The sequence below is a fragment of the Postia placenta genome (genome assembly GCF_002117355.1).
Source record: "Postia placenta MAD-698-R-SB12 unplaced genomic scaffold POSPLAscaffold_3, whole genome shotgun sequence".
Classification (NCBI taxonomy): domain Eukaryota; kingdom Fungi; phylum Basidiomycota; class Agaricomycetes; order Polyporales; family Adustoporiaceae; genus Rhodonia; species Rhodonia placenta.
Window position 1 is genome coordinate 1,569,710 of NW_020169834.1, and position 13,561 is coordinate 1,583,270.

Below are 13,561 nucleotides of genomic sequence, written 5' to 3' on the forward strand. Positions count from 1 at the left end.
TGCGATGGATCTGAGATATCCGACTACTGCGGTCTCATGGCAGCGCACTAATAACTAGCCAAGTATGTTTTTCCATAGTATTTTCGTCTTCCAATGGGACACGAAGCCGCCCTCCTTAACCGTGTATCCGTCCTATCCATTTCCACCGCCTCCTCGCATGAATGCGTCCATGTGATTGCTCTCACTTACAAAACAACACAGCGCATCAGACCGTCGCCTTCGTACATTGCCATATTGAAGGGCAGTCTAGGAGTCGCATTGTTTGAAGACGAAGATCCATTTAACGCCGCATGCCTTGACGTCTTCCTCCCCCCATTTGAACTTGAGCTTCCGGCAACCAAAGGTCCACTGCACGCAGTCTACCAGATTATGGCGCGTTAGATCTCTTCGGCTGCCTAGCTGAGAAGGCAAGGTGTGAAACATACTTGCGATCAAGGTATAGCCATTCCCTTCAAAGAGGACAGACGATGGGAGCGGGCTGTCCAGGTGCGTCATTATAAGTCGAGCAATGAGCTCCTATATGCGCGTTTTTATGTGCGCTTCGTGTACGCAAAGTATCAGAGATATGCCCGTACGGATATTTCATGTTGAACGTTGAAGAAAGCAGCTATGTCATCAACGGACGCTGTGCCCCTAAGCGCGATAGTAAGGATAGGCTTTCAACAAACGTTACTCCCAACCTACCTGTGCGATTTAACTGTGACCTGCGCAACCATTGGGCTTGACAGACAAGTATCTTCTGGATGCAACAACAGTAGAGAAGTATTGTCGAGCGGCAAGAGCATAGATGGCATATCGAAAGGGAGGGGAAAACCCAGAGACAAGTCAACCTGGTGTTCGGTGTACTTAAGCCATCATCTGGACATTCTTGACACCTGCTGAACTATGCAAGGAGGCGCTTCGATGTCAAGTATAGCAAACTTAAAAGCACATCCATCTAACTGGCGACCTTCTGCAGAACATCCCGACTCAGCAGTGTTCTCTCTGACCTGCATATCCGACAAGGGCGCTCGGCACCTCCGCAGCTAGATGCCGCTACAAATTGAACGCCACAAAAGTGGTTGCGCCTTTTGGCTTTCAGGTAGCTAGGGCTTCGAGATACGATCACAGATCCATCTACAGTGCCAAAGGATAAAAGCAGAGCACTAAAACTGTAGCATATGGTCAGAATATGTGGACAGTGGGCACGTCAGCCAAACAGTGATCACCGGCGTACCTAGACCACAGCAATGTTCACCGAGTTCAGAGAGTAGAATGGCAGATGGGCACAGGCATCAAGTGCAGGGCTTCTAGGTATACATGGTGCACGAAAGCTCGACATAAGATACAATTCGGGGTATTGATGCTCTGCTAGAACCAGCTTGGGAGCCGTTTCGATAACCTTCCAGAGGATCGGCGAGGTGCGCCGCTATCAGGTGGTGATGATCCGCGTTTAAAGGAACCTGTAGCCGGCTGCACAGACAGCGGAGCCATAGCAGGTGCCAAGGCTTCGAACAAGCCTGATGGCACCTTGACCTGAGTCTGGCTTTCATCAGGTGGCGACATCATCGGTAACTCGGATTGCCGCTTTTCGGAATATATCGCTGCTTCAGGATGTAGGCGAACCCAGCATCTCAAGGCGACGAGGAGCACGGAGTAACAGATAACTTGAACATCATGAGCATTCACAGAATGCAAGTCAATCTTTTACACTCACGTATGCTTGGGTTGACCCAGCTGCCAGCCAGTATAAAAGTGTTGATACTCCGACAATCAGAGGTTCCATCTATTGAACAGATCAGTAAGCATGATATACTACATCCACGTACCAAACACATCCTCACCAAGACATGAAAAGGTCGGGCTCCAAACCGTGAAAAGCGCAGCAAAGCCTAGACACGATGATTTCGTCTCAGCAGTACATCACAGACGAGGAGGGTTTGCGGTTACTCACCAATTTGTAACGAGAGCAGGAACACCAACCGCACCACTTCTAGCCACGCCTTGAACTGCATAGTCAACCTAATCACCAGCGCAAGCTAAATGTCAACGCGAATCATAAGCGCGAACCGCACATACATAGTCGGGAGTATGATTGATGTGCTCGAGTTCACGAAGATGAGCAAGAAGACGAGATTTCCTGCGGAGATACAGAATGGTGTTGAGGTTGAGCCTTAGGGAATGAAGTGAAGGTACTGACTTTGCGAAGGCTGCGACACATCCCATCTGAGAGACAGCTCCACGCACAGCACTGTAGACCAAGCCAGGCTCGAGAGTATCATTGTGGCTACTCACCAGTCTCAACACCCGAGTCCGTGCGCGAGATCAGACTTGATCGCTCACCGAATACCGCGGTTCTAATCCGCATGAATAGGGACAGGAAGTTCATGGTGGGCAGTTCAAGTTTGATATGGCTACGATGAAGCTGCCAGCAGATCCACGATCACTTAGAGGATAGGGCCAGCCAGTCTCCCGTATCTCGCAGAGAACGCGGAGGAGAATAACGCCAACGTCCTATTGTCCAGGCTGAGTGCCAATAAATCGTGAAAGAAGTAGGGAAGCCCACCGTCACCAGCCGGATACAGACATCGCTCAATATCGAAAACAAAGGACAGCTCGTTCCTGGTGATGCCACTCTCCATTCTTGTACTTGGTCCATATGAAGCGCTCGGCGTTTGCCCGGCTGCATCAGGGAAACTGATTGTTCTCGGCGGCACGTGCTGAACTCGATCATCGAATCTCGATTGTAATTATGGCATAGACTCGTGGGTAGTGGCGTCAATGGCGTTATTATATCTGCGAATATCTATAGTGACATCTGGATGTATACGATCTATAATATATGTATCTGGTACAATGTGATCGTGTCATAACGGACGACCTCCATTACATGTTAACTTAAATAAACAAGTGACAACACAAGAAGATAGAGCCCAAAGGATGGTGCCGATGCGGGTATACGGCCGAGAAGGATCATCATCCTAGGGGCAGAGGACGAAGAGCTTTAGCATCTCCGACTAGCGTGACAACTACAAGGGTCGACGATTCCCCGTCCAGTCGTGTGATCTGCAGCCTGTGCAAGAAGGCCTGCTGGGCGGCACGAGAGTTGACACGGAGATGCGGAGGCCTTTACTGGTGCTTGCCGTACCAAACACTGATCCGCGAGTAGCAGGGATAATGAGCGGCGACCGCTATACGAGGCCCAGGAGGGTAGGAGGAGCTTGACGAAAATTCGCTCGTCGCACGTTTATCAACTGGGCGCGAGGGGCGGAGGTCGAGAAAACGTAATGGCACTCTTCGGAGCCTCCATTTCCCAGGGACTTCTCGGTGCAACTGACTCGCTGCGTGACCTGATGGATCGTGCGAAGGCGCGAACGTCCTGTGAGGAATCCTGTTCCAGCCGCTCAGCGAGCGTCAAGGCACGAGCCATAATGGGCGCGTCATTGACGTGGTCGGCTGCACAAATACGTTAATTAGTGCTGATCGGTAATACAAGCAAGCGATACGTACTGGAGATTGTCACCAAGAGACGTGCGACGCGGATCCTCACATCTACTATGGGGTCGCGACTGAGATGAGAGAGTATGTCCCAAAAGCCTTCGTCAAACAAGACAAAATCGCTCTCTGTGGAGACGAGGACTGCCTGTTCGCATGTCACGAATGTGGTTCGCTCGCGGTACGAATCGGAGTGAGCAAGAGCTCTAATACCCTCCCTGAGCCCGGTTATAAGGCGAGGCATATATCTCCATGCTTTTACGAACGCCGGTGTCTGATGCAAATAAAGAAAACGTTAAGAAGGTGGACGTGGGATACATCAAGAGTAACTAACCGCTGAAACCGCAGCTTCTCTGATAGCGGACACGCGGTCTCCGAGGCCTTGCATTAGGAGCCGCCGGAGGATATCCTCGCAGCCAGAGATGTCCAGGAAAGAGGCGAGGCTTTTCATAACCTCTTCCCGCTCTCTCCAGCCTCGGAGTTTCCCTGATGTAACGCCGACCTCTATTTCTCCTAGTGCGGCAACCTGCTCCGGGGGCGCTAACGCACGCACAAACACCGCGGCACATTCGGTAGCCTTCAGTCGCACTTCGGTGTCGTCGGCGGAGATACTCGCCCGCCAAACGTCCATGAGGTCTTCCCGAGCGTTCGTCGGTCCAATGATCTTTGCTATCTCCCCAAGGGAGGCGGCAAGAGTTAGCCGCACCTTGAATGAGGAGCTCTGCGACAAGGTGAGGTAGAGGTTACGGAGTTCAGGCCACCGCGAGCGTCCCAGAGTCAGAGCAACAGCGGGGAAGTTGAATGCACAGACAAGGGGGCGAGCTGGGTCGTCATAAATGTCCACATCCGTTTGTGGTTCTGCACCCGGATTGTAGCTTGTCCGAGAAGATGCAGATATCGGTGATTGGATTGTGGATGAGGCGTCCGGCTGGATGACTGTAGCCGCTTCGGCGCCGCCTCCGCGAACGCCAATGAACATATCGAGGAGCTCACGTGGTGGTCCATCCTCGAGATCGATGAATGTATGCATGACCTCACCGAGAGCCTCAAGCACTGCAGATCGAACAGTGGGTGACTCGTCTGAGGATAGAGGGAGTATGACATCGAGGGCCAGCGAGCGCCTGCGATTGGGAGGGAGTCGAGATAGGATGGCAGGCAGTGCGAATAGCACCGAGTGACGAACATGCCAAATAGGATCTTGGTAGAGTGACTCAAAAAGCGGCAGCTAAATATTTTGTGAGTTCGTACACCGATCTCTTTTAAATCAATATCCTTACCAGAGATGAGATTACGAGTTCGTCTGGCACAACCTTGGCTAATGCTCCGACAGCAAAGGCAGCTTCTCTTCTAACCCAGTAGACTGGATCTCTCCCTACCCGCTCGACTTCAGTGACGAATGCGGTCTTCGTCTCCTCCTTCAAGGTTCCTGCAAAGGAAGCGTTGATATTCAGGTTCAGAAGCAGAGTCAGGATTTCGCGTTGCTGACTTACCACTTGCCGTAACGGCCGCCATCAAACTCATACTCGACAGACGACCGACAGCAGCCTCTTCGCTGATGTCATCTTCGTCTTCGTCCTCTCCAGCGGTTTCCTGTACCGCGTTCGACACGTCCTGCATGTTTACATCATGTTCGGACAGTCCCGAACCACCCCAAGTAGACATGGTGCTGCTTCGGTTCTCCTGCTCCGCTTCAGAACGGATGCCGAGACCTTCCATAGTCTTAGGCGTCTCCATTTCGTTCAGATATGCCTCTATGCTTTTCTCTGCAGAGCTCCTCTGTGCCCAAGGGTTTTCGATCACAGGCAAGTCGAGGATCATTGTGCTCGCATCAACTGGCATTTCAATGCCTCCGGAAGCTACTGATACCGGACCAGTGGATATAGTCGAGTTGCTTGGCGTGTGGTATGGCACGGGGGACTCGTCACATGTTGACGAAGAAGACGAGGACGTCAGCGACGGCGTAGACGTCGGGCTCGATAACGAAGGGGGTGTGGGCCTCAGTGCAGGAGGCGATTCAAAGATCTCGTCCGCAGCAACTGTGCTGTGGATCCCAAATTGTGCATACGACGACATTGTCGCCAGAGGTGATCCAGGCTGTGCGGTAGAGGGGAGATTGATCTCCATGCGAGGCGCGGTACGCACAGGCGAGGGTGATGAAACGTTATTCAGAGAGTGTCCTCGTCCCAATGGCGATGCAGGTAATTGCCCGAGTCTGAATGTTGGCGATGTAATGATACCAGCCATTGGGGATGTCGCGTCGCGCTGTTCCGGTAGATCGGACGGCTTCCTTCTCGGAGAGGCTGATGGAGATGGTGCTGGCGTCCCGTGCGGCGCAACAGGCATGACCGGGAAATACGAATCGGGCGTGCTGGACGGCGCAGCCAGTGGCGTCGAGCCGGCCGTTGTCGAATCCGGTGCATCTGCTGGAATCGGAGGTGTCGCAGGACGCATATCGTGGCCGCTGTGCGGGTGATGTTCGATATGCGTTTCGTGGTGCCCACCCTGACTGCGAGGCGTCGAAATGTTGGAAAGTGGTCCGTCATCCACATCCGGCATATCAAGACGGCCCATGCCGATGACAACAGAGTGGACGATCTCGTGCTCGAACAAGTGGCGCTCCGGAGGGCCAAGCAGGCCTACAGCATAGTCGGGTTCAGGCCGCTCGTTGTCGGTGGGGAGAGTGACTGGATGACCGTCCTCGCGCTCCTCGGCGTGCCGAATGCGCTTGAGGAGTTGGACGACGGCATGTCGTGCAGGGCCACCAACCAATGTGTTTTGACTTAGCAGTAACGTCCCCAGAATTGGAGTAAATGCCTGCACCGGAATTGGCGTTACTCCGGCGAGCTCGGGTGATTGCTCTGCTAGTTGTTCCAGGATGGTATCCTGCTGGGGGGTTGAGAAGTCTTCCTCGACGAGTCTGCAGTGTGTTATAAACCACCAGACAATGGGTAGCAACTCTGCCGCTAGGGCTTCCTTCACTGCCTCATCTGCAGGCGTCAGAGGCCACAGCAACAGCAACATGCGCACCGACGAGCAATGAACAGCGTAATGTGGGATGATTGAGAGTGGCGACGACGAACGGGGTTTGATGGTTTAATTAGCGAGCAGTAGATAAGCGCGATAGCAGGTTATATGAGTGCCACCGAGATGCACAGCCGAATTAATCGTAGTGAGAAATCAGCCGACGGCACGATGCAAGAGCGTTTTCGGGGCGGATGATGCGAGTGAATTACGAAGATGATTTTAGATGCATGCAAGGAAACCGTCAGCACTTTAGATCATGGTCAAACGTGAGCACGCACCTTCGTCAAGAGCGAGGCCGTTCAGCAGAGGAAGAACGTACTCCACCGCCTCAGCGGGTGTAACGTGATCCACATCTTGTGGACTCGCATATGTCCCGCCGTCAGTGTCCTCGGCACCGAGGTATCTGGGAAGCGCGTGCACAATAAACACACGGTGGAACCCCGCATGACTCCTCGAGAAAAGGTAGATCTTCTCAAGTGCACTAAGTCCATCGGCGTCGAACTCAGTGAAGTCGAGGTCAGACATAGAGATGTCTGCCTGGAGGGGGAATGAAGCGTCGTCAAAATTGAAATATGCGCCTTCCGCCGACTGAGTGGGCGATGACGCAGAGGCGAGGGTGGCGGAGGCCATAGCGGGTTGGAGTGGCGCGCTTGCAGAGGGCTGGAGCGGTGGCGACGGCGTGGACGTGGACGAGGCCGTGGGCATGGGGATCGCAATATGGAGGGCAGAAGTAGCTGAATGCGTGCTTGGCGACGGCGGTGTGTCAGCGGTGGGCATGACAGTGTCTCCAGACGTGGCCGGAATAATGTACTGTAAGCTAGGTAAGACTGCCGACTGGATAGATCCCTCTTGCAATTGCGGAGTGCCTTCCCGTAAATCGTCTGCGCCTAAGGAAGCCGAAGGCTCTGTGGCCTTGAACGACGTCGACCCTGACCCCTGCTGTACGGAAGAAAGCGTCGGGCGAGACCCGGCACCAGAAGCACCAAAGGTGGACTGGGCCGCGCGAATGCCGAGGCCGACTGCATGAGGACTATAGCGTAAAATATCGGGGTAGGAAGACTCAACGAATAGGTCGCGGGAAACAGGAGACGACACGGAATCTGCTGAATGGGCAGGCGAAGATGGGGTGATGGGTGAAAGAGGAATGTCTGGCCGTGGCGAAGAAGAGCGGGATGAAGAGCTAGAAGCGCTCGAACGCGAATTATCTGCGGTCATGTACAGTCGGGGGAATAAAAATGACAGAAGGATTCCCATGTACGGGCAGGCTAGCAATAACGTTAGGCGCGGTTATGTCTATGTCAGAGCGCAGACGAAGGAGAGGACACGCACCCAAAGACGAGAAGATTGCGGAATACTAGGTGATGGCGGAAGACGAGAAGGACAGGCGCGCAAACGTGAGTATAATAGCGATTATGATGAGCACACGAGGACGCGGGCGGCCCAATGAAGAAGGTTTGGTTATGACGCAAGAAGACACGCCGGACAAGAATACAAATGATTATAAGCAGCGCGAGTAGCAGAAAGCAAAGCAGACGGTGGACAATGGAGACGTTGCAGCATATAGACCAGCAGCCGCGGTGGAGGCTTTATGTGGGGAAGGATTCTAAGCCTGACCGGGGACGGAAGGGTAAACAACGGGACAAGGGTGCGTCGGATATGGGTACACGGATGATTTGAGTGGGGTCCGAGAGGCGAGAGCGGGCGTCGAGGGCGTCGAGGGTGTCGAGGGCGTGTGCCGCGCGAGGGGGCGGGGAGTCGGAAGCGAGGCGGGGACGGAGGGGGCGGGCGGGACGCGGACAGAAAAGGGCAGAGAGGACGCAGGAGTCTGCGAGGGACGGGGGCGGACTGAAAACGGCAAGCAGGCGGCGGGAAAGGGACAGAAGCAGCCACTGGCAGGGCTCTCCGTCTGCTGGCTTGCTGCTGGCCGTAAATGATGGCCCCGGCGTCAACCCGCGATTTCAACAGCCCATGATGTCACCGTCTTTTTTGGCCCGGAACTTGGCCTTGGATTCTCACACGACGTCATGTCCCACGCCGTACCCGTTCACAACGCCTGCCGAATCAGGCATACAAGCGTCTGTTTTCCACCCCGAAAAGGCGTTTCTTCTATTCAAACATCAACAGTCGTACACTCGGGACACCGCCGCGCCCTCCCATTGGCCGCCCGCGCCGCTTTCGAGAACCGACCTCCGGCCAGTCGCCCCACGGCCTGGCCAGGCCCGCTCCGCTGCTCTATAACTGCCCCCGCACCACTTTGTCTAGACACTCCGCAAAATACCGGATGTTGTGACTGTTCAACCCCGCCATCGAAATCCGCCCGTTCGTCGTTAGATAGACATGCGCCTTCTCCGTCAGCAGGCGGCTCTGCTCCTCCGTGATGCCTGTGAAACTGCGAACAAACCAAAACCATCAGCCTCTAGACACACATCGCAAGCGTGCGCGGAAACACGTATCAACCTATAAAACCACCGCGCCGTGGTGGCAGCACACGCGTGCCGATCATGATTGGCTCAGCACCCCTTGCCAATCGGCATTAGACCCGGCACCCAATCTCGGCTCGATCGGTGGCATATTTTCCCGATCCCTCCCGCGGAGGGGCTATCGCGGCGACGTGCCTGCGAGCTCGAAAGCCAAACCTAATCCCGCCAGGCACATCCTTACGCCCAAACGAGCAGTCCAAGAAGGTCGTACAGATGCGCGCAGTCGCCAGCCGAACGGAGCTAATATCGCAAAGTCATTTCCATGCACGCTCCCATTCTGCAGCTGCTCGGTGGAGAACACCCTCGCGGGCGAACTATCACACACATGGTGCAGAATGAGCACCCTCGGACAAACAGCAATTAACAAGGTGCGGCCATGTGCAGACCTGCCCTCGAATGCGTCCGAGCAAGTGCCCAATCCAATGCGGACATTATGTCCGCGCCAATCACCGTTCACGATGTCATGTACCCCCACGATCGGCATGCCTCGTCATTACAAATAACTCGCATCCACGCACTCGAGGGCGATTGCGGACTGAATAACGACGGATAACGTCAACGATGCTCACCTGAACATGCCGATCTGGTTGGCGATGTGATCCCAATTCCCAGGAGTCTTCAACTCGTCGGTGAGCAGGCGATGCAGTTCCTTCCGCATGGTGATGATGCGCTCCGCCATCGTCTTGATGTCCCGCTTCCATTCCCCGAACAGCACTGGATCGTTCATGATAAGCGCCATCTAGATGTTAGGGGTTCAACATTCCACGGGGGTGACAGGCCGGTTTCGTACATTGTCAGTCAGTGGAGCACTGAGAGCGGAAATTAGGGTAAGCACTTACCAGCCTGGCTCCGTGTGCAGGCGGACTGCTAATTACGCTGCGCGTGAGGACCGACAGCTGACTCTTGATGCGCACAGCAGCCTCTGGCGTCGGCGAAACGATGTGCAGCGCCCCAACGCGCTCCCCGTAAAGCCCTGCATTTTTCGCGAAGCTCTGGCAATGAAAGGTGTCATTTCAAAGTGTCACAGACGGACAAATTTCACCACCCTTTCCGAAGGTGGAGTCGCGTCGGGCACATACCTGGCAAATCAATAGCGGGATCCCCCGTTTGACGAACTCGCGGACAGCCCAGGCGTCGGCGTCCAGGTCGCCGCTCGCGAACCCTTGATATGCGGAGTCGAAGAACACATAGTGTGCCCGCTCCTGGACGACGTCCGCGATTTGCAACCACTGCTCCCGGGTCGGGTCCACACCGGTGGGGTTGTGGGCACACGCATGAAGGAGCAAAACGGAACGAGGAGGCGCTGACTTGAGCGTGTCTAGGTATTTGTCGAAAGCGAGCCCGATCGTAGCGGGGTCGTAGTACGGGTAGGTGAGTGGCTCGATACCAACACCCTTCAGAATCTGATGGTGGTTCACTGTATTTAATCGACCACATTAATTAGCGTCAAGACAAAGTGCTCCCAGGTTACGTGCGCACCCCATGTCGGGTCGCTGACATATGCAACCTTCTTTTGGCCTTCCGGCCATTGATAGAAGCGGCTGAGGAAAAGCGCGCCAAGGAAGTTTGCGCCGGTGCCCGAAATGGTCTGCACACTGGAAACGCGATTCTCCACGATGGCAGGAGATTCGGGACTCAAGATGAGCCGCGCTGCGGCACTCGTAAATTGCGCAAGGCCGGTAATGGGGAGGTATTCGTGGTCGACCGCCGGGTCGTTCACCGTGATTTCGGTCGCCTGCGGAGATTATGCGGGTCAGCGCAGCTGTCGAGGGAGCGATGATACGTTCCGGATTGGTTGGACCGAGGTTAAACGGTAAATGAGCACGTACCTTTCTTACCACGGGCAGAATCCACGGCTTGGCATTGTCGTCTCTGTAAGCACCGACGCCGAGGTTGACCTTCTCTGGGTACGGGTCATCGTTGTACGCATAGGTCAGCTTGTAGATGCTGCGCGAAACGACGCGTCAGCTGCATTGACATTCCTGGACGAACGCGATAGCGCACGCGTCGGGAGGCGCAAGCGGAACGCCACCCCATGTTTCTGGCGGGATGACAGATATGGTCGTGGTGAGTGGATGCGCCATTCTTCCAGTACCGAGAATGACTCACCTGGAATGACCGACATCTTGGTTTTGCCGCTGAGATGACTTGCTACTTGCTTGAGTCTGGTGGCCATGGCAGGCGTTCGTGAGGGTTAAGGAGAAGATTTGGGGCGGGTGAGCAGCGTTTCTTGACCATATGCCCCAGCAAGCTCACCTTTTGGGCTCTGGGGATTCAAAATGCGGGGAATTTGATGGCACGTGATATCGAGTCGGCTCGATCATTGAAAACCGCTCGACAGGAAAACACAGGAAAGCACTCACCGGCAACCTCGAACTCTAAATGTCTAGACGAAAGCCGGCTCTGGGAGCTTGAAGCCTGGAGCTGAAGACGAAGGGAATGAAGAGGGCGGGGGCGGTGCGATGCCGTCGCAAAGTATATATGCTCGGCGTCCTACCCTTCAAACAACGCGCAACGATCAGGCCCCGATCAGCCCAGAATGCGCCGATTGTACGATAAAGCGGGTTTGACTCCTCTCTTGCCTGTCGCGCGCATCATCATGGGACGTGACGCGGACCAGGAAGGCTGCCCTGCCCGCATGGCCTCCCCGCACAATACCCGCGCCGCAACCTCCGCCCGCGGCGGTATGCGCATGTAGCCTTGCGCGCGTATGATCCGCATTCATGCTCGGAGGAATGCTCGGAAGGTGGATAATGTGGTCACAGGTGTGCTGCAGTACGCAATAGGTGAGTCTGACGTCGTAACTCTTACGTAGGCTATGAACTTAAAGGCGGCAGAGAATGGACGCGTACGATCTGGCTCGTGTCGCCTAACATTCCCCGCCAGATGTGTGTGGTGCGTGCGACTGACGGAAGCCGGATCGAAGTGACGAAAGGCATCACTTGTGGTCTATCAGAAGGCCTCATCATGGTGAAGGTCAGTCCCTACTTTATGGAATTGATTCTGCATCGCGTACATGTGATAGGGCTCGCTACGCAAACCGCTTTGCTGGTCCATTTGATGAGCTTGTCCGTTCAAAATGGATAGGTCTCCATAGGATGCCCAGGCCCTCCCGCAAGAGATGGGTGTCATCAGCGCCTCCATATAGCTTATTATGTAGCTCTTGCAGATACCCCAGGTCGAATATATGCCGCTTTGGTTTGCAACGCTAATATTGTCGCTCTATTCAGCGCTGCAGAATTTATGAGACATGTTCCCGGTGCGTCCCCTGACATATTGCAGTGCTTGAAGCTTGTAGATCCGGAAATGGACCGGCTCTAGGCTTCGGAGCCGACTCTGAGAACCCATGATACGAGACTCCTTGCAGATGCAATTGCAGTTCGACGACTGCGAGCAGATGCGTGCGAGACACAGATGGACCTTAGCGTCCCTGAGCACTACGCCCTGCTCTTTCTTCCTGCGTTGCCTCAATTGTCATATATATCCCACTCGACACCAAACATCACACTGAAACTGGTGTGGACATGGGTGCTGCGGTCTTACTTCCTATGCATGGTATTTCACGCACAAGCAGCCATATTAGTGCATTGACAATGTGATGAACATCGACGACAAATGGAATATCGGACCAGTGGGCAATATCTAAACTGTGCCCAAATTGCTCAGTGATACATACGAGATCTCAAATGAGATAGGAGAGAACAATGCATATCAGTATGCGATGACAGTGACGACCAAGTTATTGTAACACGGTGTGTCACATGGAAAGAAACCAGCCAGTAGATGTGGGATAAGATAATTACATGCTATGTGTCCGTGGGAGTCATGAGAAGCCGGGTGTGAACAATATGTAGCGACAATGGAGATGGCGATGGCCTGGCCAGGTGCAGGGAGAGGGAATATATATGCAGGCGAGAGAGGATCGAGTATCATGAGGGGAGGGAGAGGATATGGTGGAAGGACAGACGCTGGCGGGAGGTTATGCCATTGCCATCTTCGACGCTACAGTCCGTTCACTCTCCAACTTGGCCTTGTTCTTCTCGAACGCCTGCTGTCGACAGCTCTCGAGGCCCTGGCAACTGTGATGCTCGGGCATACGATGCTAAATAGAGGACAACTTGAATCAGACCAACGGGCTACTCGAACAAAAGGAGGTACGCACTGTACCGCAGAACTCTGCTCGGCAATGGGGGCACTGGCCAACTAGACGCAGCACGGCCTGATTACAGCGAGGCTCAGCTTGAAGTTGGCAGCGCTTCTTAGCGGGCATGATGGATGGGAGTTGTGGTGGTGGTTGTACGTAAGATGGTGTACGGAGGATGTATAGGATGCTGGTTGGGATCGCAAGCCGTCAGCCATATCTAATCCCAGCGCGCACACAGCAACGACGGGCACTCACGATGACACGACGAGGGAGGGGGGGGGAGCGTGGAGTGAAGCGAGCGATAGATGAGAGAGAGAAAGAGACGGCTGCGTGGATGCGTTTATATGTCTAGGCGCGGGGGGACGCGTCAGCTACTGCAGGGCATGGATCTAAGATCGCACGTGTAGGCGATGTAACTGAGATCTCTTTTGCCCGATCC

At 54.4% G+C, this 13,561-nt stretch overlaps 5 protein-coding genes across 5 annotated transcripts; 1 reads left to right on the forward strand and 4 right to left on the reverse strand.

The window, feature by feature from the left end:
* Positions 1-1,350: 1,350 nt before the first annotated feature.
* On the reverse strand, positions 1,351-2,261 carry POSPLADRAFT_1044498 (hypothetical protein; the record flags this gene model as incomplete). Its single annotated transcript, XM_024478553.1, has 6 exons — positions 1,351-1,646; positions 1,697-1,765; positions 1,824-1,871; positions 1,934-2,001; positions 2,059-2,119; positions 2,180-2,261. The coding sequence occupies 6 exons, from the start codon at positions 2,259-2,261 to the stop codon at positions 1,351-1,353; spliced, it is 624 nt and encodes a 207-aa protein (XP_024341880.1).
* Positions 2,262-2,750: 489 nt separating this feature from the next.
* On the reverse strand, positions 2,751-7,056 carry POSPLADRAFT_1167264 (hypothetical protein). The gene is made up of 8 exons (XM_024487959.1): positions 6,894-7,056; positions 6,777-6,851; positions 5,712-6,461; positions 4,965-5,042; positions 4,752-4,900; positions 3,809-4,699; positions 3,490-3,748; positions 2,751-3,435 (listed from the first exon to the last, which is right to left on the reverse strand). The coding sequence occupies exons 1-8, from the start codon at positions 7,021-7,023 to the stop codon at positions 3,230-3,232; spliced, it is 2,538 nt and encodes an 845-aa protein (XP_024341881.1). The 5' UTR covers positions 7,024-7,056; the 3' UTR covers positions 2,751-3,229.
* A 1,510-nt stretch (positions 7,057-8,566) lies between these two features.
* Positions 8,567-11,418, reverse strand: POSPLADRAFT_1038926 (hypothetical protein). The gene is made up of 10 exons (XM_024477462.1): positions 11,342-11,418; positions 11,235-11,244; positions 11,088-11,143; positions 10,983-11,019; positions 10,808-10,925; positions 10,458-10,713; positions 10,058-10,395; positions 9,818-9,970; positions 9,548-9,717; positions 8,567-8,887 (listed from the first exon to the last, which is right to left on the reverse strand). The coding sequence occupies exons 3-10, from the start codon at positions 11,101-11,103 to the stop codon at positions 8,731-8,733; spliced, it is 1,245 nt and encodes a 414-aa protein (XP_024341882.1). The 5' UTR covers positions 11,104-11,143; positions 11,235-11,244; positions 11,342-11,418; the 3' UTR covers positions 8,567-8,730.
* A 99-nt stretch (positions 11,419-11,517) lies between these two features.
* On the forward strand, positions 11,518-12,126 carry POSPLADRAFT_1031978 (hypothetical protein; the record flags this gene model as incomplete). Its single annotated transcript, XM_024476817.1, has 4 exons — positions 11,518-11,662; positions 11,744-11,764; positions 11,794-11,954; positions 12,076-12,126. The coding sequence occupies 4 exons, from the start codon at positions 11,518-11,520 to the stop codon at positions 12,124-12,126; spliced, it is 378 nt and encodes a 125-aa protein (XP_024341883.1).
* An 831-nt stretch (positions 12,127-12,957) lies between these two features.
* Positions 12,958-13,248, reverse strand: POSPLADRAFT_1133907 (hypothetical protein; the record flags this gene model as incomplete). Its single annotated transcript, XM_024484413.1, has 2 exons — positions 12,958-13,080; positions 13,141-13,248. 2 exons carry the CDS (start codon positions 13,246-13,248, stop codon positions 12,958-12,960), a joined length of 231 nt encoding a protein of 76 aa, XP_024341884.1.
* Positions 13,249-13,561: the final 313 nt, after the last annotated feature.

Bases quoted from the DNA above. Each gene is read 5' to 3' on its own strand.
- POSPLADRAFT_1167264 (XM_024487959.1), bottom strand. From the start codon at position 7,023: ATGTCTGACCTCGACTTCACTGAGTTCGACGCCGATGGACTTAGTGCA. The intron at 4,901-4,964 runs GTAAGTCAGCAA...CTTCCTTTGCAG, and splicing joins GGCGGCCGTTACGGCAAGTG to GAACCTTGAAGGAGGAGACG. The intron at 4,700-4,751 runs GTAAGGATATTG...CAAAATATTTAG, and splicing joins AACTCGTAATCTCATCTCTG to CTGCCGCTTTTTGAGTCACT.
- POSPLADRAFT_1038926 (XM_024477462.1), bottom strand. The intron at 10,396-10,457 runs GTGCGCACGTAA...GATTAAATACAG, and splicing joins TGTCAGCGACCCGACATGGG to TGAACCACCATCAGATTCTG. The intron at 9,971-10,057 runs GTATGTGCCCGA...TTTCATTGCCAG, and splicing joins TCCCGCTATTGATTTGCCAG to AGCTTCGCGAAAAATGCAGG.